Source organism: Heteronotia binoei, chromosome 7, assembly GCF_032191835.1.
Source record: "Heteronotia binoei isolate CCM8104 ecotype False Entrance Well chromosome 7, APGP_CSIRO_Hbin_v1, whole genome shotgun sequence".
NCBI classification, from domain to species: Eukaryota; Metazoa; Chordata; class Lepidosauria; order Squamata; family Gekkonidae; genus Heteronotia; species Heteronotia binoei.
This window is the reverse complement of record NC_083229.1, coordinates 58303457-58327562: the sequence shown is the minus strand read 5'-3', so window position 1 is coordinate 58327562 and position 24106 is coordinate 58303457. Positions and strand designations below refer to the sequence as shown.

Genomic DNA, 24106 nt, shown 5'->3' with positions numbered 1-24106 from the left:
GTATCTATATATTTTTCAAGAACCTAATTATATCTTAAATGTACTCAGGGAACCTAGATAGCTGTGACCCAGACTAGCCTGATCTCCTCAGATCTCAGAAGCTAAGCATGGTCAGTCCTGGTTAACATTTGGATGAGAGACCACCAAGCAATTCCAGGTTCACTATGCAGAGGAAGGCAATAATAAACCACTTGTTAGTCTCTTGCCTTGAAAACCCTAGGGGTTTGCCATAAATTGGCTGCAACTTGATGTTACTTCACACACATCATCATCATCTGACTGGTATGAAAGCCTGAACAATTAGCAAGAATTCCTGTAAGGAAAACAGCAGAAATTGGGCTTATTGAAAATGCAAGAAAGCAGAGCTCATAAAGAAGAACTTAATGATGATCTGGACAAAAGCTATTACGAATTGCCCAGATCTTGCAAACTAAAGGTTGTGGCTTCCTTTACTTTTGGTACTCCATCTCATATTGCATTTTTCCTTTAAAACGCATCAAGTAAACATAATGCAAGCCATCTACATATGACATTTTTTCTTTCAAGTTAATATTCTGCCTATCCCTAGTATATTCTGCTTAACAAGAAACTACACATAATGTCAAATTGAAATTCTAAGGATTGTTTTGCATTGATACATTCTTAAAGCTGCTGGTTCTCAAACTACAGGTCTACCCCCCAAAGTGGGTCATGACATCAGCAGAAAGGAAATAGGTGAAGTGGAAGGAGGGAGGCAATGGGAGTCATGATGTCAAATTGCACAATGTTTCATCCATTATAATGGCCATGAAATGAAGCCAACTACTTAGTTATTTGTTCAGCATCAAACTGATGTGAGATGCTTGCATTTTATAATGGGGAGAGAAAAACTAGCAAGGAATTACTTTCCAAATGGTGCTAAAAGTATAGGAAGTTTAGAAGTGGTCCTACTTCAAAAAGGTTGAGAACCACTGCTGAAAGGTAACTCATCACATGCTTTAATGGAGCATTAACTGTATATATTTCAGCTTGCATTTAACACCTGAGGCAGGCAACTGCTACATCATAGCTCAGAGAGCCTGACTGGCACTATGATAATTTATTTATTTATTTATTTATTTGGGATTTATATCCCGCCCTTCCCACGAATGGCTCAGGGCGGCAACACAACAGTAGTAATAATGTCAGCAATATGTGAGTGCCAAAGCAATAATAGCAACGATGGTAAACGAATCTTGGATGATCAGCTTATAGTTTTGTAAATTGTTATATTGTTGTTTTATTATATTGTCTTGTTTTTAAGTGGAATTGTTTTAAAATGTTGTTAGATGCCCTGAGTCCATAAGGGGAGGGCAGGATACAAATCTGATAAAATAAAATAAATATATTTATGCAGGGTGTATTTCAATCCAAAAGAGTATGGTACCAAAAGTTGCCAGTGAAATGAAATGTCTACATTAAAACATGGAGGTACAAAGATTTGCTAGTGTCCAGCAACACTAATCCGCTTTTCCTTCATGATCCTATTTTCCTTTTCTCACCACTATAATCTGGCAACAGGGGTAGGTACAGAAGAAGTATTTTTCTGGTACTTTACTACACGTCATTGGCTTTGTGAATGGAACTACCATTATTAGCTGTTGAGGACAATGCTGCATGGCACATAAGCAGGGAGAACAGTTTCCATTTTTACAAAGGGGTTTCAAATAAAGGTTGAAACCTATGTGAAGGGACTTCTTCTGTTTAAAAAAAAATGAAATACTGACCTGGACTAATTATTTAGAGAAGCCAGAACAGAAGCAATAGAAACTAGCTGCAATTAAATCTCTGAGGTCTTATTAAAGATAGAGCATACCTAATCCATACTTTTAAACTACTGTATTCTAGGTATCTATCCAATTATGAACTTCACATAAAAGAAACAGTTCTTACCCTAGATTGTTCTACCTGAAATATAACATTATAAACAGACTTTAGCACATTCCCCACATCGAGTTCATATCCAGTCTCTATTAATATTACCAAGCTCTATTCTTAGTTGCCTCCAAACTTAGTTCATCTGAATTCAGCTCTATTATTCTGTTTTTACATAATCCTAAAGGCCTTTAAGCCCCAATTACAGACAAGGTTTTCATTAGGCTAGTGGGTTTTAACCTTTAAATCCATTACCCACTATCAAGGACAACACCACAAGCAGCAAATTAAATTAACAAGATGCCAAAACACCAACCTAGACAAGGCATTTTCTTTTACCAGTAAGTCTCAGTTGACTTATGGTGACCTCGTAGAGTTTTCAAGGCAAGATATATTCAGATGTGGTTTGCCAATGCCTGCCGTTGTGTAGTGAGCCTGGTATTCCTTGAGGGTGTCTCTGTCCAAATACTGACCACAGCTGACCCTGCTAGCTTCCACAATCTGACAATACAAGGTTAGCCTGGGCTATCCAGATTAGAGTAAGGCAACCTTACATATGCATATTTATGATATATGTAGATAAGGAAGAAATACAGCCTCAAAAAAGTTCCATTTTTTAACTGAGACCAACTGGTAGTTTTGACAGAACCTGTTTTTGCCTTGTTTTTGTTGCTATTACCATGTCCCTTCTGCTATTTTATCTCTAGAAGCTCATCACATATTAATTTTTGTTATATTTTATCCCTTGTCTGGAAGAGGTATTCGTATTTGATTCCACTAAGAATTGCCACATTAGACTTTCCTCTCTAATTCTACTGGACAAACATTTTCAAATCACATGAACAGCTTCCTTTTAATTTACCAATTATCTCACAATTGTGATAAAAATTTCAAGGATTGCACCTTTAGATTGTGGCTGGTAAATCAAATTCAGATCAAGTTTAGTTTCTGCAATTATTGCTACTGACAATTTCACAGAATTCTCCCACCGACCTATCAGGCAATCCTGGACTCAAAGCTATAAATGGGGGTCTCAGTAGTAACTTTGCTGGACCTCTGCACATATTCTACATTTCTCAAACATTAACTGCCTGATGTCTTTTAAAGAATTCAATACCTTCTACTGGTAACCTATCAAAAAAGGCACAAGATGCTTAGAATCACTGAGCACAGAAAACACTTAAAGAAAAAAGATAATTTAGTATATACCAATGAATATACATGCTATACATCTATATATATAAAAACAAATGTCCTGACTGTCTCATCAATGCCCAGTCCAAACTCTCGGACCCAGAAACCCAAAATCTAGAGAGTGCATTCCTTCCATAATGCAAGCAGCCGCTCTGAAGGGGTTTTTAGAAATTCTATTCCTAAAGGTGCGAAAAAGGGGTAAAATGTGTTATAACAAAGGAGTAAAGCTTTGCTGCGTGCCTGGCAGGCTGCTACCTGCTTCTTCTTCCCTCACTCTAATTGGTCAGCTGTGGAGTTCTGTGTTCTGAGGTGAAAATCAGTTAACAGAGACTGCAGACAGTTGAACAGGTGATTTGACTGACTCATCAATATCCAGTCCAAACCTCTGGAGTCCTGGACCTAAAATTTAGGGAGGGCATTCCTTCCATGGTTAGCTGGTTGGTGGCTGGTTGGCTGCGAAGCAGATATGGTTGCCATTCCTAGTTGGGAAATTCCTGGAGATTTCAGGGGTGGAGCCTGGAGACAGTGTAGTTTGAGGAGGGGTGGGACCTCAGACAGGTACAATGCGATAGACTCCACCCTCCAAACCACCCACTTGCTCCTGTGGAACCACTGTTGCCACTCTCTAGACGAGGGCTGGAGATCACTCAGAATTACAACTGCTCTCCAGAACATTTACTGCTGCTGGGGAGGAGATAGGGTTGCCAACTCCAAGTTGGGGAATTCCTTGAAATTTGTGGGGTAAAGCATTGAGAGAGTGGGCTTTTCCTAGCCAAACATAATAGAACCTCTACATAATTCTTACAAAAAGATATTCATTTAGTGCTGAGACTGACAACTGGTAATGAAAAGGCTTAATTTGCAGGAGCCAATCAATCATCTTCCCAAATTCCAAGGACTTTGTTCAATACCAGCCCAGCTACTTTCTATTTTATGAGGTGAAACAGAGGAAAGGGCTCTTTAGAACCCCTTTCACCTGTGTGAACAGCAACAGAATTTTGACAATTTTCCTATGTACTTCAACTATTTATTTACCTTCAACCAGAGTGGGTTTTTCCTAGATAGAGGCTGCAGAGAGGGCCTGCTCCTCAGGCAGCAATGGTAAGCAATGGCCTGACTTCCAGCGTGAGGTTCTACTGCGGGGCCAGGTGGGCCAGGACAAGCTAGCTGGAGGGGGTGGGAGAGGAGAGAAAGGAAAGGCCACCGGAGAACCAGAGGGAGCCTGCGCAGACTCCCTGAAGGCAGGGGAAAGCAAAGGCGGGGAATGCCCTTCCCTGCCAGTTTCTTGTGGGTCTCCCACTTGTATACTCATGTTTCCAAGGAGGGCTTATATTCTTGAACATTTTTTCCTCAGACACATTTTGCATATTATTTGTATGAATGAATAAGACTTACGCATTACAGAAATTTAATCTCTGCCATCTAAGGGGCAGGGGGGAAACACTAAATATGGAAGACACGTATTTTGTACTTAATTCAAACAGCACACTTTTTTCAATCTCACACAGACTATCACAGCTAAGCATATTTTTCAAAGTTGTATGGGTCTACAGGATACACAGAAATTGTTTTGCACTACACTGAGTAACCCTCATCTTAAGAAACAGTTCACTTACTCCAGAAGAAGAAATATTTTTCATAGTGGATGTTTTTTTTTTTGAAATATACATTTTTATTAATTGTCTGAATTTTCTTATTGCAAAAACACAAATAATTCAAATAAAAACATACAAAAGAAAACCTAACTTTACAAATTCTTGCTGACTACTTATTTCCAACAATATGTCCATTGGAGATTAAAATAACCAACTGACTTTCAAAAAATGGGAAAACTGAAAGTTTAAAGGTTTGTAGTTTTCCAATACTCATCAATGTTCTCGAGTAGAGGGAACCACCAAGCATGGTAATTCAAATGATGAGTTGAGACTTCTGTGGTTTTGATATTGTCTGCTATTTTGTCCATTAATAGATGAGTCCAAATTTCTGTGAACCAGTCTTAAAGTGTGTGTGGGGGGGGGGTCTTGTTTTTTCCAGTACGACGCGATTGATATTTTCACAGCAGATAATAATAAAGCGATAAGGTCCCTTCTAATTGATAAAATTGAGCTTGCGTTCCAAAAATTCAGGAGCATGGTCTCTGGCTTGTGGGTGATTTTCAGGGCTCCCTCAATTTGGAAAACAAGAACTGAGGAAAAACACATCATCCCAAACACATTTCTCTAGCCCTCCCCCCCCTTCCCAGTCCTTTACACCTCTGCCTGAAATGTCTGTACCACATGAAAACTACACTTATCTTTTGAGGGGCCATTGAGAGGATAGCAGACAGAGGTAGGGAAACAGATGAAAAGAAGTGAATTCCACTTGCACGGTAGGAGCTTTGGAAACAAGCCATTATTTAGAGTGTAATATTTTTTATATTAGTATTAAAGAATTTTAGGTAGGAATATCGTATGTTAATGCTATTCTAATGGCATATAATTTTACAAGTTACATGCTGTTTTATGCATTAACAGGAAATTATCCTCTAAATTGCTTTCTGAACAAATGCAAGAGAAAGCTCTAAAAGCTGAATGCAAACCCTGCTTTAAAAATTAATGATTTAAATTATTAGGGGGAGGAAGGCGCAAGTTCCTGCCAAACACAGAATCCAATCCCATTAAGACGTTAGTTTATTAAAAAGCAATTCTCTAATGAAACAAATAATGCACTGTAGCCATCGTAATATCTCCCAGAAGCCTAGTGTCCTAATGAAGATACTACATGTTATGTTACTACTTCAGGAAAAATAGTTATCACCTAAAAATTAAAACTGCTTTCACAGACATGTACAGGTAACCACTAGTATCCTGGGATTACCACTGTATCTCCACTCCATGTTCTAAGGTTAATCAAGCAATTATTAATGCTCACCTCAGTTAACTACCAGACTTAGGCCTTTATCCCTAGGTTCCAGGAGATAAATAGTCAAGGAATTTTCACTGAAATTCTTGACACTGGCTAATAGGGCTGCCAAACTCCAGGTGGAGATCTTCTGGGATAACAATTGATCTCCCAGTGACAGATATCAGTTCCCCAGGAGAAAATGGTCACAACAATGATTTTTTTTAAAAAAATCAGACTGATTCCAAAAGTAAAGATCGGAAGCATCTCAACACCAAGGCAACTGTCTCTGCACTCTAAACAGGGACATAAATATCTCAGGGACCTGTCTCTTCCTGTATGTACCCCATAGAGCATTTCGATCAAGTGACCAACATCTTCTGGTTATTTCTGGCCCAAAGGAAGTCTGATTGACCTCAACTAGGGCCAGGTCCCTCTCAGCCCTGGTCCCAGCCTGGGGAACAAGCTCCCACCTGAGATTAGGGCCCTGCGGGATCTATTGCAATTCTGCAGGGCCAGTAACACAGAGCTTTGAGGGGGTGAACAATTTCCCCCCTCACCAGGCTTTTAGCTGAGGCAACTGGACGTCCAAATCTCCATCTCTGACCTCCCACAACAGAAGGCTTCTATTGATGTGTCATCATAATTGGTAACTATGCATAATCTTGTAAACCTCTACCATGTCGCCATTCAGTTGTCATTTCTTCAAGCTAAAATGCCCCACGTGTTTTAACCTGTCTTCATATGAAAAGTATTCCAATCTTTTAATATTCTAGTTGCCCTTTTCTGCATTTTTTCTAATGTTAGACTATCGTTTTAGAGGTGTGGTGACCAGAATTGTACACAGTATTCCATCAGTTTATACAGGGGCATTATGATACTGGCTAATTTGTTTTCAATTCCCTTCCTAATAAACCCCAGTATATCATTGGCCTTTTTTTATTATAGAGGCACACAGTCTTGACATTTTCAGTGTGAGTTATCTATCACAACTCCAAAATCCAGGTCTGTAGCTACAGTGGAGGCAGGCCACTCTATTTAAACCCTCCTTCCTTCTGTAGGGCCGCTTCACTGGAAGGCCTCTAATATGCTTCTAATTCACATGGCCAGCAATAGGACTTGAGGAAAAGGGAGGGAGGGAGGGAGAGTGTATGTGTGTGTGTGTGTGAGAGAGAGAGAGAGAGAGAGAGAGCACCAGAGAGCAATAGTGAGAAAGAGAGCATGAGAGAGAGAGAGAATGAGAGAGCAACAACGAGAGAGAGAGCATGAGAGAGTGACAGCAGCCCTCCCCCAACAAAAAATTTTTGGATACGGGCCTGCCAAGATCTCTCTCTTGGTCAGTATTCACTAGTTCACACCCCATCAACTTGTATTTATAGTTAGGATTTTTTGTCCCAATGTGCACTACTTTGCACTTTGTCATGTTGAACCTCATTTGCCAAACTGACGCCCACTCGCCCAGCCTTGACAGACCCTTTGGAGTGCCACACAATTCTCCTGGTTCTCATCACCCTGAACAATTTAGTGCAGGGATGTCAAACATGCAGCCCAGAGGCCGAAGCAGACCCCCAGAAGGCTCCTATCAGGCCCCTGAGCAACTGGCTATCTATTTCCTTCTCACTCTCTCTTGCATCCTTCTGCATAACAGCTTCCTTTGCAAGAGTTGCTCAATCACACAGGAACTACAGAGCAAAACCTCTATTTTCTCAATTGGCTGAGGTCCTCCCTCGAGGAAGGGGAAGAGGGATAGCTTGTTTGCCAGGCTCTCTCAATCGCACAGCAGAGCTACTGAGCCAAGCCTCTCTTCCTTCTATTGGCTGAGGCTCCTCCTCTCCTCATTCCTTGAGGAAGGAAGGAAAGAGCCAGAGCTTCTTTTGCCCAGTTCCCTTGATCCCATGGGAGAGCTACAAAGAAAGCACCTTTAAGATGAATAAGTGCTAATGTTTTAAGCATGTTTTAAGTTGTGTTTTTTTAAAAAACAAACAAACCTTTAATTGTATTTGTCTGTGTCCTTTATGAAGTTTATGTCTCTGCTACCTAATCTTAAATAGGTATACACATGGACCAGTCCAACATGACCCAGCCCAATATAGCCCAGCTCAACAAGGTCTCATTTATGTCAGATTTGGCCCTCATAACAAATGAGTTTAGTGTCACCTGATTTAGTGTCATCTGCAAACTTATACACTTCACTGCTTACTCCCAACCCCAAATCATTAATGAAGTTAAAAAGCATCAGACTCGGTATTGAGCCCTGCGGCACCCCACTGCTTACCACCCTCCACTCCGAAAATTGCCCATTTATGCTCAATCTCTGTTTTCTATTAATCAGCCAGTTTTTGATCCACAAGAGGACTTGTCCTTTTACTCCATGACTATTGACCTTACTAAGGAGCCTTTGATGAGGAACTTTATCAAAAGCTTTCTGGAAGTCAAGGTAAACAACATCTATTAGGTCCTCCTTGTCCACATGTTTGTTCACCCCCTCAAAGAACACTAACAGGTTAGTGAGACCAGATTTTCCCTTACAGAACCCATGCTGAGTCTTCCTCAATAGCTTTTGTTCATCAATATGCCTACTAATTATCTTTTTAATAATGGTTTCCACCAACTTACCCAATATTGGGGTCAGGGTGACTAGCCTGTAATTTCCTGGATCTCCTCTGGAACCCTTTTTAAATATGGGGTGACATTAGCTACCTTCCAGTCCTCAAGATTAGAGGCAGATTTTAATGAGAGATTACATATATTTGTCAGTTCACATCTGAGTTATTTCAGAACTCTTGGATATATGCCATCTGGGCCTGGTGATTTATCAGTTTTTAGATTGTCTATCAGTTGTAGGACCTCTCTCTCATCACCTCAATCTGACTCAGTTCTTTCAACACCCCTCCCTAAATCAGCGGTTCTTAGTGGGCAAGCACTTCTCAACTCTCACAGTGAAGGCAGAGACAAAAAAATGCATTCAGCTTCTCAGCCATTTCCCATTATCCTTCAGTAAACCTTTTATCCCTTTGTCATCCAAGGGCCCACTGCCTCTCTGGCTGGTTTCCTGCTTCTAATGTATTTGAAGAAATGTTTATTGTTGGTCTTTATATTTTTTTGCAATATGCTCCTCATATTCCCTCTTCATATTCCTCTAAACCTCCGACAAAGAATTCCTCCCTCCTTTAACCTCACTCTCATGGCTCCAGAAAGTTCCCAATAAATTAACTGATTACATGATTTGTGACCATTTTATTGATTACTCCCTATTAATACATCAACTACCATCCTTCCCACACAGAGAAACTGAAAGCTACTAGAAAAGCTTGAGGTGTTGCCCTCTGACTACCCAGGAAAGCCGTTTTAGGTTAATTTCAGAGCATGACTTCACTGCAAATTAAACATCCTCTTAATCTATAGAATTTCTTTATGACTAGATTAGTTCAGACTCAAGTTCAGATTCTGATCCTATATACGTTTTCATTTGCACTAGGTAGCAGATGAGGAAAAATAACTGGTACCGCAAAGAAGTTTTAGCAAAAAAGGAAGAACGTTCCATGGCGCAGACACTCAGGTACATGAAGTCATTTCAAGCCAGTTTTCTAATCTACAGCCACAGAAGATTAAGAGATCAAGAGATCCAGGGGCACTACTCCTTTTGCTACCAGCCTGTTTTCTCTCAAGTAAATTCCACCCTCTCTCTTCACATCATTAACCATGGTGCAGCATTACATCTGCATCACTGCCGATGCTAATCTCACCAAGTTTGGGCTTAAAGCCAGTCAGTGCAGTTTTTACACTACCTTGGTTAATACTGGAAAGTGAATATGGAATGTACACAGAAGAGAGGCAGAGGGTGTATAGGAGACAGAGACACTCCCAGCTCTTCTTAGCCATGGCCTATATAGTTTGATATAGACTGCTCTCACTTACACTGTTCCACATCAAGAGCACCAGATCCAACCATTAACCACTGGATTTATATTTTTGTTTTTAACAATTAAAAACTATAAGGAACAGCATCTTTACTTAAACCTTAACTTGTCTAATGTTTCACATGCACAGACTCAGACCTTGAAGCCAGTTCAGAAGTGGTTGCAGGTAACAACTTTACTTATTTTTCCTACTCCTTTAATTACTTTTTCCTACTACATGCCCCTTGAGTAATTCAATTTCTCAAACAAACTCCCCCCCCAAAAAAAAATTAATAAAATAATCCTGACTGAACTATTTCCTTGTAAATGCTAATTCTCCTTTTTTGTCCTTACAAATATACTACCTATAGGCCTTTTGCAATTTATCCATAAAACATGAAGCAACAGTAGTCTGACAAATTATTGGCTTGTCTCAGATACAACTCTTCAGGATGAAACTGAAAGCATATAAACACATGAATCTGCCTTACACTGAGTCAGACCATTAGTATATCAAGTTCAGTATTGTCTGATTGTCATCAGCTCTCCATGGTTTCTTTCATATTATCTACCATCTGATCAGTTTTCAACTGGAGATAACAGGGACTGAACCTAGGACCTTCTGAATAAAGAGCAGAGCTATGGCCCCCTTCCCTATTGCGCTATACAAGCTAATTCTTGTGGAGGATTTCTTTTAAAAGTTTATTTACTGTGGACATTCAAAGCAGCACATTGGTGCTGGTCTTCACAAGGTGGCATCGCACTCCATGTTTAGAGCGACAAGGCTTCTTGCATGTATTGTAGCAATACTATCCCTAGCCTAGGAAAACAACCCTAAACTGTGGCAAGAGCTTTAAATCACTTTCAAAGTGTGTGGGGGAGGGGGGGAAGGGAGAGAATTCTGCAAAAAAAAGAGGGGGAGGGAGCAAAGCAAGCTCTGTAACTATAGTGCAAAAGCAAGCTTTGTAAGTATACTGCAAGCTCTGCAAGTATCAATGTAACATAAAGTTTCTCTAATGTTTGACAGTATATTATCGATCCTTTTTATTCAGAACCAAAGAGCACAGAAGGAAAGAAATCTAAATACAATTTAAGAAACCTCTACAAGAAAGAATCAGATAAATACAAGCCATTCCAGTGCAGTCAAAACACAGAGCACAGCCCTAGGTATGATCAAAGCCATCTTATCTGATCCAATCTTATTACCTGCTTAGATTCAAAGAAAACCATATCCCGTGTGTGTTTGGATACTGTTATCAAAAGGAATCTACCTTGGAAACAGAGATTAAATGGAGGGATGATTGCTACCAGAAGGGTATTTGTGTTATTTGAGAGCTGAAAAACTAATAAAATAATTGTGGCATAAGCTCTCTCATTCCATCAGATGTACAAAATTTGTCTGCCAATAACATCTCACCCCTAATAAGGCACAACAACAAGCAATTTACATCACTCGAGGATGACTACAAAACACTGACTCAAACTGTCTAAAAAACAATTTTATTTTAGGGACTGGACCCACCTGCCTTGGAAAGACATTGAAAATGCTGAAGACGTCAAAAAGCAGCTACTGGAAAAATATCTATTTTTTTCATCAGCATGGAACCAAAGATGTTAAGTCTCCTAGGATTCCTTTTGTGTTTGAGAAAGCATTGTAATTCAATTAGAAAAGCTAAAATTAACAATCTAAGCAACTGTGTTCCAAACTTAGCATATTTCCCAAATTATTTTGCTTTTAGAAAACTGTTATTTCATACTAATACTGGGGGGTTAAAGTGAGTATATTACAGCTATGATAAATTTAAATGGTTCTATGTGACTTAGACCCTCCAGGTCTTTTGTGACAAGAGATAAATACTGTGGAAGGCAGATTTTCTCCACCCTGTTTACAGAAGACACAGGCCCAGAAACCAGCTTACACTTGCATCTCTGCATGATCACAGTGAACCACCACCTTAAGTGATATCTGTATCCTCCACAGAAGCTATGAAACTAAACTATAAATCTTGGACCATCATATCAAGGTTACCAAAAAACAGAGGTGGAATTCTTGCAGGAACTTTGTTTTTAGGCCACACACCCCTGATGTAGCCAGTCCTCCGAGAGCTTACAAAAAAGAGCCTTGTAAACACTTGGAGGATTGGCTGCATTAGGGATGTGTGGCCTAATATGGAAAGGAGCTCCTGCTAGAATTCCACTCCTGACCAAAAGCATGACATTAAGGTAACCAAAAGTAATAACCAGACACATGGTTCACACACACATACACCATAACCGTCTAACTCTAGAAAATGAATGAACTTCTACATAAAATTGCTAACACTACAGTTGTTTTTAAAAAATTAATTATGTATATGAAATACAGAGATATGTATCTTGGGCTCAATACCCAGTGCCTTACATCAATATGTATGAAAATCCACCGTGGCTTATTCTATTAAGTATTATGGTCTTATTTTATTTAATGCACTCCCAAATCCAGCTAAAGAATCTATCGGTCAGAAAATACAGGTATAACTCATGTTTTCAAACACATCTAAGTGCCCCCTAGCTACATTAAGTTACTCTAAGACAGAGGTGTTGAACTTACTTGTTATGGGAGCCAGATCTTACATAAATGAGACCTTGTCAGGCTGAGCCATGTGCGTCATAAAATGTAATGCCAGGTAGCAGAGATATAAACTTTATAAAGGATACAGACAAACACAAAGATTTTTAAAAGCTTAAAATAAGACATGCTTAAGTATTAGCATTCAGTCTTAAAGGTGCTTTCTTTGTATCTCTCCCATGTGATCTAGGAAACTGGGCAAAGGAAGCTCTGGCTCCTTCCTTCCCCAGGAGACCATACATCCAAGAGTTCTGAAAGAACTCAAAAGTTGAACTTGTGGCTCTTCTGACAAAAATGAGGAGCCTCAGCCAAGAGAAGAGAGAGATGCTTGGATCAGTAGCTCTGCGTGACTGAGAGAGCCTGGCAAAGCAAGCTATTTCTCCCCTCTTCCTCCCCAAGGAAGGAGCCTCAGCCAATGTAGAAAACAGAGGCTTTGCTTTGTAGCACCTGTGTGATTAAGCAAGCCTTGCCAAGCAAGCTGTTATGCAGAAGGAAGCAAGAGAGAGGGAGAAGGAAGCAGGTGAAGAGGAAACTGAAAGGAAAGGTAAATACAGTCAAAACCCTTGGGGAAGCTTGGAGGCTATTTGAAACTACAATCCTAGAAGCTCAGATAAAATATATACCACAAGTTAGGAAAGGCACAAACAGGTATAAGAAAAGGCCTGCATGGTTAACAAACAAAGTAATGGATGCTGTAAAAGGTAAGAAGGACTCCTTTAAGTGGTGGAAAGCTAGTCCAAGTGAGATTAATAAAAGGGAACACAGGCTGTGGCAAATCAAATGTAAGACTGTGATCAGGCAGGCAAAAAGGGACTATGAGGAGCATATTGCAAAAAACATAAAGACCAACAATAAAAATTTCTTCAAATATATTAGAAGCTGGAAACCAGCCAGGGAGGCAGTGGGGCCCTTGGAGGATAGGGAAGGAGGATAGGGAAATGGAAAGAGGATAGGGAATGGCTAAGAAGCTGAATGCATTTTTTGCCTCCGTCTTCACTGTGGAAGATGAGAAGTGTTTGCCTGCTCCAGAACCACTTATTTTGGAAGAGGTGTTGAAAGACCTTAGTCAGATTGAGGTGACAAGAGAGGAGATCCTACAACTGATAGACGAATTAAAAACTAATAAGTCATCAGGTCTGGATGGCATACATCCAAGAGTTCTGAAAGAACTCAAAGTTGAACTTGTGGCTCTTCTGACAAAAATACGTAATCTTTCATTGAAATCTGCCTCCGTTCCTGAGGACTAGAAGGTAGCAAATGTCACCCCCATCTTTAAAAAGGGTTCCAGAGGAGATCTGGAAAATTACAGGCCAGTCAGTCTGACTTCAATACCGGGAAAGTTGGTAGAAACCATTATCAAGGACAGAATGAGTAGGCACATTGATGAACACGAGTTATTGAGGAAGACTCAGCATGGGTTGTGTAAGGGAAGATCTTGTCTCACTAACCTGTTACATTTCTTTGAGGGGGTGAACAAACATGTGCACAAAGGAGACCCAATAGATGTTGTTTACCTTGACTTCCAGAAAGCTTTTGATAAAGTTCCTCATCAAAGGCTCCTTAGTAAGCTCATCATGGAGTAAAAGGACAGGTCCTCTTGTGGATCAAAAACTGGCTAATTAATAGGAAGCAGAGTGAGTATAAATGGGCAGTCTTCACAGTGGAGGATGGTAAGCAGTGGGGTGCCACAGGGCTCAGTACTGGGTCCCATGCTCTTTAACTTGTTCATAAATGATTTGGGGTTGGGAATAAGCAGTGAAGTGGCCAAGTTTGCAGATGACGCTAAATTGTTCAGGGTGGTGAGAACCAGAGAGGATTGTGAGGAACTCCAAAGGGATCTTTTGAGGCTGAGTGAGTGGGCGTCAACATGGCAGATGAGGTTCAGTGTGGCCAAGTGCAAAGTAATCCACATTGGAGCCAAAAATCCCAGGTACAAATACAAGTTGATGGGGTGTGAACTGGCAGAGACTGACCAAGAGAGAGATCTTGGGGTCGTGGTAGATAACTCACTGAAAATGTCAAGACAGTGTGTGGTTGCAATAAAAAAGGCCAACGCCATGCTGGGAATTATTAGGAAGGGAACTGAAAACAAATCAGCCAGTATCATAATGCCCCTATATAAATGGATGGTGCGGTCTCATTTGGAATACTGTGTGCAATTCTGGTCACCGCACCTCAAAAAGGATATTATAGCATTGGAAAAAGTCCAGAAAAGGGTATTTCTCACAATACAAGAACTCATAGGCATTCAAGGAAATTGCTGAGCAGTCGGGTTAGAACGGATAAAAGGAAGTACTTCTTCACCCAAAGGGTGATTAACATGTGGAATTCACTGCCACAGGAGGTGGTAGCAGCTACAAGCATAGCCAGCTTCAAGAGGGGGTTAGATAAAATATGGAGCAGAGGTCCATCAGTGGCTATTAGCCACAGTGTTTATGTGTGTGTATATATAAAATTTGGCCACTGTGTGACACAGAATGTTGGACTGGATGGGCCATTGGCCTGATCCAACATGGCTTCTCTTATATTCTTATGATGACAGCCAGTTGCCCAGGGGCCTGATAGGAGCCCTACGGGGGGCCTAATTTGGCCCCCAGGCTGCATGTTTGACACTCCTGCTCTAAGATAAATATCTGTATGTGGTTTTGTAATCTAATGCAACCAGCCTTTTCATCATGCCCTCTTAAGCATGGCAAAGTTCCTTCTCATCACTGCTAGCTCTATCAGAGTGCTTACTTCAGAGCTAGCATATCTATCAGTCCCAAACTCTTTTATAAATAATCAAACAACACAGAGAACATTTTTTTTTTTGGGGGGGGGGGGGTAACACAGAGAAGCTCAAGTATCAGATACTTATTCTTTTCCCCCACCTGACAATTCTCTTTTCCCGATAATATGCTGTTTCCCCTGCAGGGCTTAAAATGTGCACTTAACTGCATTTTACACCATGCTGGTGTTTTGTTTTTGTTTTTAAGGAAGGGACAATCTGAATCAGCAAAAGGGTTAATCATTCTCCACCCTATATTGTCTCACTCCTCAAAAAACTTCTTCATAAGTCTTCTTTAAAAAAAAAAAAGGAAAAATGTCATCAGGATTCTGTTACATACACTTACTCATCATATACAATTACATGTTTCTGAATTTTATTGTCCATTCCAAATGTTTAGGTAGAATAAATAACAGCATAAACTATATGACAGCTCTCATATATCATGCCAACACTTTTATGTTCTTCACAATTACTATTTCATAATCAACATATGTTATAGCTCGTTCCTATGTGCCATTATTAAATACCAGAAGAACAAAACAGAACAAAAGCCTGGTTGATCCTCTCTTCATCTACAAAAAGGACCATCCACATATGACCAACAGCAGGGAAAATTCTCAGCACCTTTTGATACTAAAAACTGTACCTCACCCAATTTAGGCAACCCTTATGCATAAATAAATAAAGAGCATTATCTTACATTTTCATTTTTGCCATATGCCTTAAAATTCAGAGATTTGTTACCATTTGCAGGGAAATCTCAGCAGACTGCATCAGGGCAATAACAGATGGGCAACCCAATACTCAAAACATTTGAAGAGAAGAGAGCCAAAAACAGCAGCATAGTCTATTTTCCCACATTCTCCCGCCTACTACATTTATTGTGGTTAAATTTGGTTACTGTTACCATTCATGCTGGAATCCTTTTAATTTATTATGAATTAGAAATTATGATGACGAAGTAAGAAACAAACTTCACTGCAAATCTTTGGCAGTTCATCAAAGTTCTAGCAATTGCAAATGAACTAAAATATGCAGAAACTTATTTGGTTTCAGAGCAGGAAAACAATTTCCCCCAAAATATTTAAAAGTAATGAGTCCAACTGAAATAACAACTGTTTCAAATCCCCATTCTTGCCATGGAAGCTTGCCAGCCTACCTTACAAGGCTGTTGTGAAGACAAAAAGAATAGAGCAACAATAATGTACACAACTTTGGGTCCTAATGGAAAGATGGGGTATAAATGAAGTTAATAAATATTACTGTTGTTAAATAAAACACTATCGAGGACTAAAACTTCTCCTCGTAAATAATTAAGACAATACAAGTGCAGATGTATTCTTTGCTCTGTCTACTCTTGGCCACAGTCTTTTGACAGGCATTTTAACAGGCTTGAGATCACACAAAGTGCTCTAGTCTTCCCTGGAGTAACATACTATCAATGAGAGCAGGCCACCTAAAGGAATATGTGGTATTTTAAAGAACGTTAAGCATCAAGTCATACCGCAGAGAAAAGTGTAAAGGAATCCAGAAGAGACCTATGGAGAGCCAAGAGTCGCCGCAGAGGCAAGCGGATCTATGGTGTGTATGCGAGGGTTTTATGCGTATTTGTTTTGATCCTATCTAATTTGCAAGTTTCCCCAGGCGCTACCTTCTCCTTCCATCCCTCCCCCCCCCCCCTTCTGCATTATGGAAACCAGAGTAAATAAAAGAGGGGCTGCCTCACCTGAGAAAGCTGCCTGGGGTTGGGGCAACCGAAGAGCGCGGAACTGGAGCTGAAGCTGATGGCCCCTCTGCGGCTGAGGACATGCTGCGGGACCGGCCTGTCCAGGGGCAGCACCGGCAGTTGGTAACATACTTCCATTGAAACGGAGGCAGCGCCGCCGCCACCTCGCCTCCTGGGGTACCCACAAAAGCCAGGCCTTGGCCCGGCACGCCGCCCTCACCTGTCCCGAAGTTGGAAATGGGGCGGGATGGGCAGCGGGTCCTCAAACTGCAGCAGGCGAGCTTTCTTTCCCCGCCGCCCGACCCACTCCACTCCACGGGCTCCAATGCAGGCACGGGAAAGGCTGAGGGGCGAACTAAGTCTCAAGGAAGGAAGAGGGAAAGGAGGAAGAAGAAACGGCGAGTCTCGGCTTGAGTCTCCTCAGTCAGCTCCGCAGCCGGTGCGGCCGCATGCCGCCGCGCATTGGCGTCGGTGAGCGGGCCCAGGTGGCTGCGAACTGCGGCGTCTGGCTGATTTGGGTGAGAGAGAGAGCGAGAGACACACACTCAGTCACTCCCGCTCCCCCTCGCTTGGCTGCGGCAGCCCCGCTATTGTCCGGCACGAGGCGCGGCCCCGCGCGCGAGGGGAGGGGCCAGGTGGTGGCTGTGGTGGAGGCGCCGGAAGCGAACCGAGCAGGGAGGGGGAAGGGAGGATCGAGAACTGCGCGTGCAGGGGTCCGCCTCGGTCCCTCCCGCCCTCCAAGCAACACAGCCCCCAAGCGGACAACGCTCGCCCCAAGAGGAGGCACGAGCCGGGGCGGGCCTGCGCGCGGCGGGAACGGCGACGAACCCTACGTCGTGACGTAAGAGCCTCCTTCGTTCTTTCCCCTCACCGAGGGGGAAGTGGTAGGTTGGAGGCTTTGAGGCATCTTTGCACGAACTTCTTCCTTTAATGTTCATGGTAGCCGGCTCCTGAGAGCTTTTGCTTTTTTTTATTTTAAAAAAGGGGGTTTTCCGCCCCTTTCTCCGGCAACTGGCGAGTGGGGCAAGTATTTTTGGCTCGCCGTCAATTCTAAACCTGTGAAGGAAGGAAAGAAGGATGGATCGATGGGCATAACGCGCTTTTGTCTCATCGCCCAGTCGTGGCTCTTTCCTCCTTTAAAAATCTGCCTCAGGACCTTTTCCGGTAGTATCTTTTGAAAGAGGCTCTTGCCCACCCCAGACATAATCGCCTGGCGCCCGTTTTACTATCCCTTAGGCGCCAGGTGGAAGCTGCTCTATGCTTTTGATGGCGGGGTATAATTACTGCCCATCATGGTGTTTATCTTTTATGGAGGCTGACGCTGCTCTTCGGTTGATTTTAGTCTGCTGTGTTTTGTGTTGTAATATTTTGTGTGTTAACCAACCCATTGGTTGAAAGGCTGGGGTATAAGGTTTGGTTTTTTTAAATAAATATGCTTATCTAAGGAAGCTAATGCAAGTACCATAGCATTCTGTGGGTTGGGGGTGTTGGAGAGATTGTTTGCTATTTGGCTGCTGATAAAATTTCTCAGCAGATCCTAACCTGAACCACCTTCTCTATACCTTATCCTTACCTGGCTGCCTTTTCTCTAACCCATCCAAAACACATCTTTTCTGTTCCTACCTAATGGTTTCCTCCGTGTATAGATTTTCTATTGATGGAAGGTGATTTTTTTTTTAAAGATCAGGGTCACTGAAGGTGCTCTGATAGAGGCCTCACTTATACCTCGTTACTATTACCTTTTGGAGTGAGTCGGACATTTGCAGAATTTGGTTGACCAAAGATCAGTAGGAAGAAAGTTTGTGTAAACAAACTACAAAAAGCAGTAACCTCTGTCATTCGCCCTTCTGCTCTCATATGTCTCCAGCCTTGTACTGCAAAGTGTAAGCATTATATCTGTGCATCCTAGTGAGTCATAGGAAACATATCACTCCCATCTTGACCATCTACAATGATGGCCAATGGAACATGCTGACCTGTAAAGCTCTTGGGACCAGTATACCTTAAGGATTGCTTATTCCTGTACAAACCTAGTTGACTGCTACATTGATCTCTGAGACCTGTTTAGGGTGCTTGTGCTTTTTGAGGTTAACCCAAGAAAGTGCCTTCTCTATCATGACACCAAAATTATGGAACTCCCACCTCAAGGATGTTTTATTTATCTACCACCTTCTATCACTGCCTTTCCACTATTGTGTTAACACTTTTGGAGGGGGCTGGCAATCTTGTAGTGACCTTCCTTACTGCCCTATGTTTGAATAGCTGCAATAGAGTTTATTTTAGTTTTTGTTTTAACTGATTGTATGATGTAATTTTATAATTTATTATTTGGTGAAAGAGCAGGATATAAATTTTGTAAAAATAATAAAATAATTTAATGTTATTGTCATATTTCTTTTATGCCATTTCATGAAAAGCTTCTGGGGTCGTGGTAGATAACTCACTGAAAATGTCAAGACAGTGTGCGTCTGCAATAAAAAAGGCCAACGCCATGCTGGGAATTATTAGGAAGGGAATTGAAAACAAATCAGCCAGTATCATAATGCCACTGTATAAATCGATGGTGCGGTCTCATTTGGAGTACTGTGTGCAGTTCTGGTCGCCGCACCTCAAAAAGGATATTATAGCATTGGAGAAAGTCCAGAAAAGGGCAACTAGAATGATTAAAGGGCTGGAGCACTTTCCCTATGAAGAAAGGTTGAAACGCTTGGGACTCTTTAGCTTGGAGAAACGTCGACTGCGGGGTGACATGATAGAGGTTTACAAGATAATGCATGGGATGGAGAAAGTAGAGAAAGAAGTACTTTTCTCCCTTTCTCACAATACAAGAACTCGTGGGCATTCGATGAAATTGCTGAGCAGAAAGGTTAAAACGGATAAAAGGAAGTACTTCTACACCCAAAGGGTGATTAACATGTGGAATTCACTGCCACAGGAGGTGGTGGTGGCCACAAGTATAGCCACCTTCAAGAGGGGTTTAGATAAAAATATGGAGCACAGGTCCATCAGTGGCTATTAGCCACAGTGTATGTCTGTATATAAAATTTTTTGCCACTGTGTGACACAGAGTGTTGGACTTGATGGGCCGTTGGCCTGATCCAACATGGCTTCTCTTATGTTCTTATGTTCTGAGAGTCATTGGAGTCCCTCAAGGTATTTGGTGAATTGTTAGAAAGATCAAAGCTCCTAGCTTTGACATGCAAAAAGAACATTGATGAATCTGTGAGACTATGAAGTTCTAAATAGCGCTGGATTCCAGACAGACTGGAGGGCCTGCAGGCTGAAATTGTCACATTCAATCTCAGGGTGGGGACTGATGCCCTAGATATCATATCTAACCTCTTTTATTTGTTAATTTGGGAGTTTCTTCAAAAGCACTCCCTTCTACAGTGGAATTTGATAATATCTGCACAAGAAGCAATGTTCTCAGTAAGTGGTCCAAAATTATGGACCTTAATCCTACAAGAATGTTTTAAAATGCCAACCTTTTGCAATCCATTGTTTTTCAGAATAGGAGACCATAGAGGCCTGGAAACATGACATCTCTAAAACACAAGGTTGAAAGAAATAACATGACTCTGGAGAGTGGATAAGTGAATCAGAGAAAAAGATACCTTCTCCTAATAGAGCTGAACCCATAATTTTTTCTTATTAGTTGGGTAATATCCAATTCCTTGTTTTTTATCTTTAGTGAATCTAGTAATGGCACTAATGAACTGCCAGCTGTTAGACTGAGACAAATGCTGAATCACTAGTGCATTATATGCTTAACTATTTTTATCCTGTTTTTCTACCAAAACTTGGTCGCCAAAGCAACAAATCAAATCCATTGATAATCAGTACAGTTCTTAATTAAAATATAATTTAAAAGGTGGCTATAGAGGGGCTTCTCACTGCAGGCCTTGTATAAGACTGCTTCTCCTTCTCCCTTTGACCAGAAGGACAGCAGTTGACATCTGGGAGAAGAGGGTTGTAAGTTGGAGCTGCGCTCTAACATGATGTGCTTGGCTGCTTCCTGTGTTCGTAGTGAGTAAACTGTTCATTGTGAGTAACATGAAAGTCTACATCTACACAACAACAGTAAGAAAGAGTCCAGGTGGTGGGAGAGGAGACACAACAAATTTAAGCTGCAGCAGCATGGTGCAGTCTCACACGACAGAGACAATCATGTGAATGGCAGAGCCAATGGTGGGATTCTCTCTCAGTGAGTGACTCATTGTCTTCCCTTCTGGTGGAATGCTAATTCTGTGGGAAAGACTGATATAATTAACCTCTAATAATGTTCATTCGTGCACCCCTGCATCATGCAGTCCCATCATGCTGAAATTTGTCCTCACCAGTGTTCCCTCTAAGCTGAGTTAGCGTGAACTAGCTCACAGATTTTTAGCCTCCAGCTCACAGATTTCTGTCTTAGCTCAGGAAGGATGACCCCAGAGCACAATAATTTTTTCACAACTTTAATGCTAGTAGCTCACAAAGTAGAATTTTTGCTCTCAAGACTCTGCAGCTTAGAGGGAACATTGGTCCTCACCCTACTCTATATATAGGGTACCTATATTGCATTCATACTATCCTTCCAAACAATACTCACATGACAGACTAACATTATATATTTCACACTGGCAGGGAGGAGGAAACTTCCCTGAAGAAACATTCGTAATGGAAAGAACCAAAAGCACTAAACCCATGAAATTTTATCCACTTCCTGCTTTTTCTACCAAAACAATTGCTCAGGTGGAGCAGTCAAGAGACAAAATTGCACAATGGAAGGCGAGAAGGGTGTTTTGAAAAAAAAAAAACCAGTTCACTCATTGAGACCACCAGGTAATGTTCCTTTGTAATATGAGAGTGCTGTGGTAAGGAAACAGGATGCTTTAACTACTCAAGGCCCTCTTCTCCAATCTCCTTGATTTACTGTTCCTTGTCAAGGCTATTCCTATCACTTTATATCCCATGTCATACAGAACTCTGGCTTTGAAGGAGGACTAGGAAGGCAAAGGTGATTGCAGGAACAATATGATATGTTAAATAATAATATTCACTGTTTTTAACATACATTACCTTATATGTATTGATTCGTTATATGTTAACATAGTTTTGTAGTCTCCTCTTGTAACAGAGACTCAGTGGTTACATTTTGAGATGCCGGTAGGGTTTTTTGGTTGTTTTCTTCAAATAAACTCCCAGTGTTAGGGTGCTTTTCAGTGATCCAAGGACTCATCTGGTAGTAGTGTTATTGCCTTAAAACTAAAACTATCTTCAAGAAAAAGACCAAAGAGTTTCAGAAAGGAGGACAAAAAGATTTCATTTCCATGATGTTGCAAATAGGGAGCAAAGAGGAAGATTCCAAAAGAAAGTCAAGGTTGTGTATACCTGGTCAGCAGGGAAAACAGTGACTTCAACAGTCCTGGGGGATAATCAAGGAAATGTTTTAATGTTGAAATATTTTGATACTCACCTCCTTAAGTGTGAACTATTTGAATGGAAAGGTGGCATATAAATACTTAAATATGGAAAGGATGGTTTTGGATGTATTGAAACTCCATAAGTAGACTGGGTGGTTCCATTGTTAACATCACTTCTACTTTATATTGCAAGCCTTTCATACAACACAACAATAATTTATTCATTGAAAGCTTCACTTTTTGAATTAATTTAATTTGTACATTAGTACAGAATCTAACTAGTACATTATCCGTTCCTTTTTCTGAACAGCTCAGCATGGCATACCTGGTTCTTTCCTCATCTGTATTCTCACAGGAACACTATGAAAAAGATCAGGCCGACAGTCATCTCAGCAATAGGGTTGTCAACAGGCTTGGATGGACATGTCCTGTGCCATCAAGTCACAGCCAACTTAAGTGATCCTATATGGGATTTTCAAGGCAAGAGGCATTCAGAGGTGGTTTGCCATTGCCTGGCTCTTCAAAGCAACTCTAGACTTCCCTTCCAAGTATTAACCAGTGTTGTTGACCCTACTTAGTTTCCAAAATTGGGCTAACCTGGGCTATCCAAGTCAAGGTGTTGTCACCTTAAAGGAGGCGTAATGTATGGAAAGACAGGCAAAGCTTTTAATTGACTTGAAGTTAAATAACATCACTCAGTAATTAACATCTCCTTAAGCCTCCATTAAGGGGACAGGACATTTTTTCCTCCAGTCAGTTGGCAACCCTACCCAGCAAGACCCCATGGCAGTGTCTCCATTTAAGCTTGGGCCTTCCAAATTTTAGTCCAATATTCTAACCCTGTGATCCCTAACACGGCACTCAGGCACCATTATGCTTGCCAGTGAGTTTCCAATACCCATTTGCTTCTCAAACAAAACACCTCTACAAAGCAAAGAGCTAGTCCGACTTTTGAATGAGTTCATTTGAGTAAACAGCAAAACCAGAGGTTTACGTAAGCCTGTCACCAGACAAAAGCAGGCAAATACAAATGCCAGTGGGTGTAGTGGGAAAGCGAACATTTATTGATGGCATACTAGAGCCCCTACTAATTTCACTTTATCAGGGGATCTGAAATAATATAAAATAAATATAATAATGTAAAAACAGTCAAAACACAGGATATCCCATACAGGATATTTAAAAGCACATTAGAAGAAACCTAAATGAATGGGCACAACTGAAAACATTACATAATTTGAAAATTCCCAATGGCTATAAATGTTATATTAAAAGACAACAAAACATATACGCCCAAGCAAAGCGATATAGAGCTTTGTCAACCAGTATGCCAGTAAATGCTATGTTCGAAGCATTAAATATTACATGGTAATACATCAGTCAACAAGCTTGAAAAGTTATATAAAATTGAACTAACCTCTAAAAGTTTATCTAAGGCACTTTTACACAGATGCTGAATTCACAGGAGGAAAAAAAGACAGAAAGCAGCAGGTCTCTTATCTATGTTACTGGCAAGAGATCAAGATCCTCATTTAACCCATGAGGTACCAAAATACCCAATTTCAGAACCCATTCAACCTCTTTTCTAAGTAACAGTCATTATGGCTAGCTAATTTCTGAATGGCCCAGAATGACAGGTCCATGGGACGATGATTATGGTCTATTAAATGACTAACCAAAGGAGCATCTGCTTTCATAAGACAGATGTTACTTTTGTATTCCAGAATACAC

The 24106-nt window shown here is 41.0% G+C and overlaps 1 protein-coding gene across 1 annotated transcript in view; it reads right to left on the bottom strand.

The window, feature by feature from the left end:
* Positions 1 to 17714, bottom strand: part of PDE7A (phosphodiesterase 7A) — a 70594-nt gene extending 52880 nt beyond the window's left edge. The window contains exon 1 of the mRNA XM_060243685.1: positions 16971 to 17714. Within this exon, the coding sequence (XP_060099668.1) occupies positions 16971 to 17108 (138 nt within the window). The 5' untranslated portion in view covers positions 17109 to 17714. The remainder of the gene's footprint in view (positions 1 to 16970) is intronic.
* Positions 17715 to 24106: the final 6392 nt, after the last annotated feature.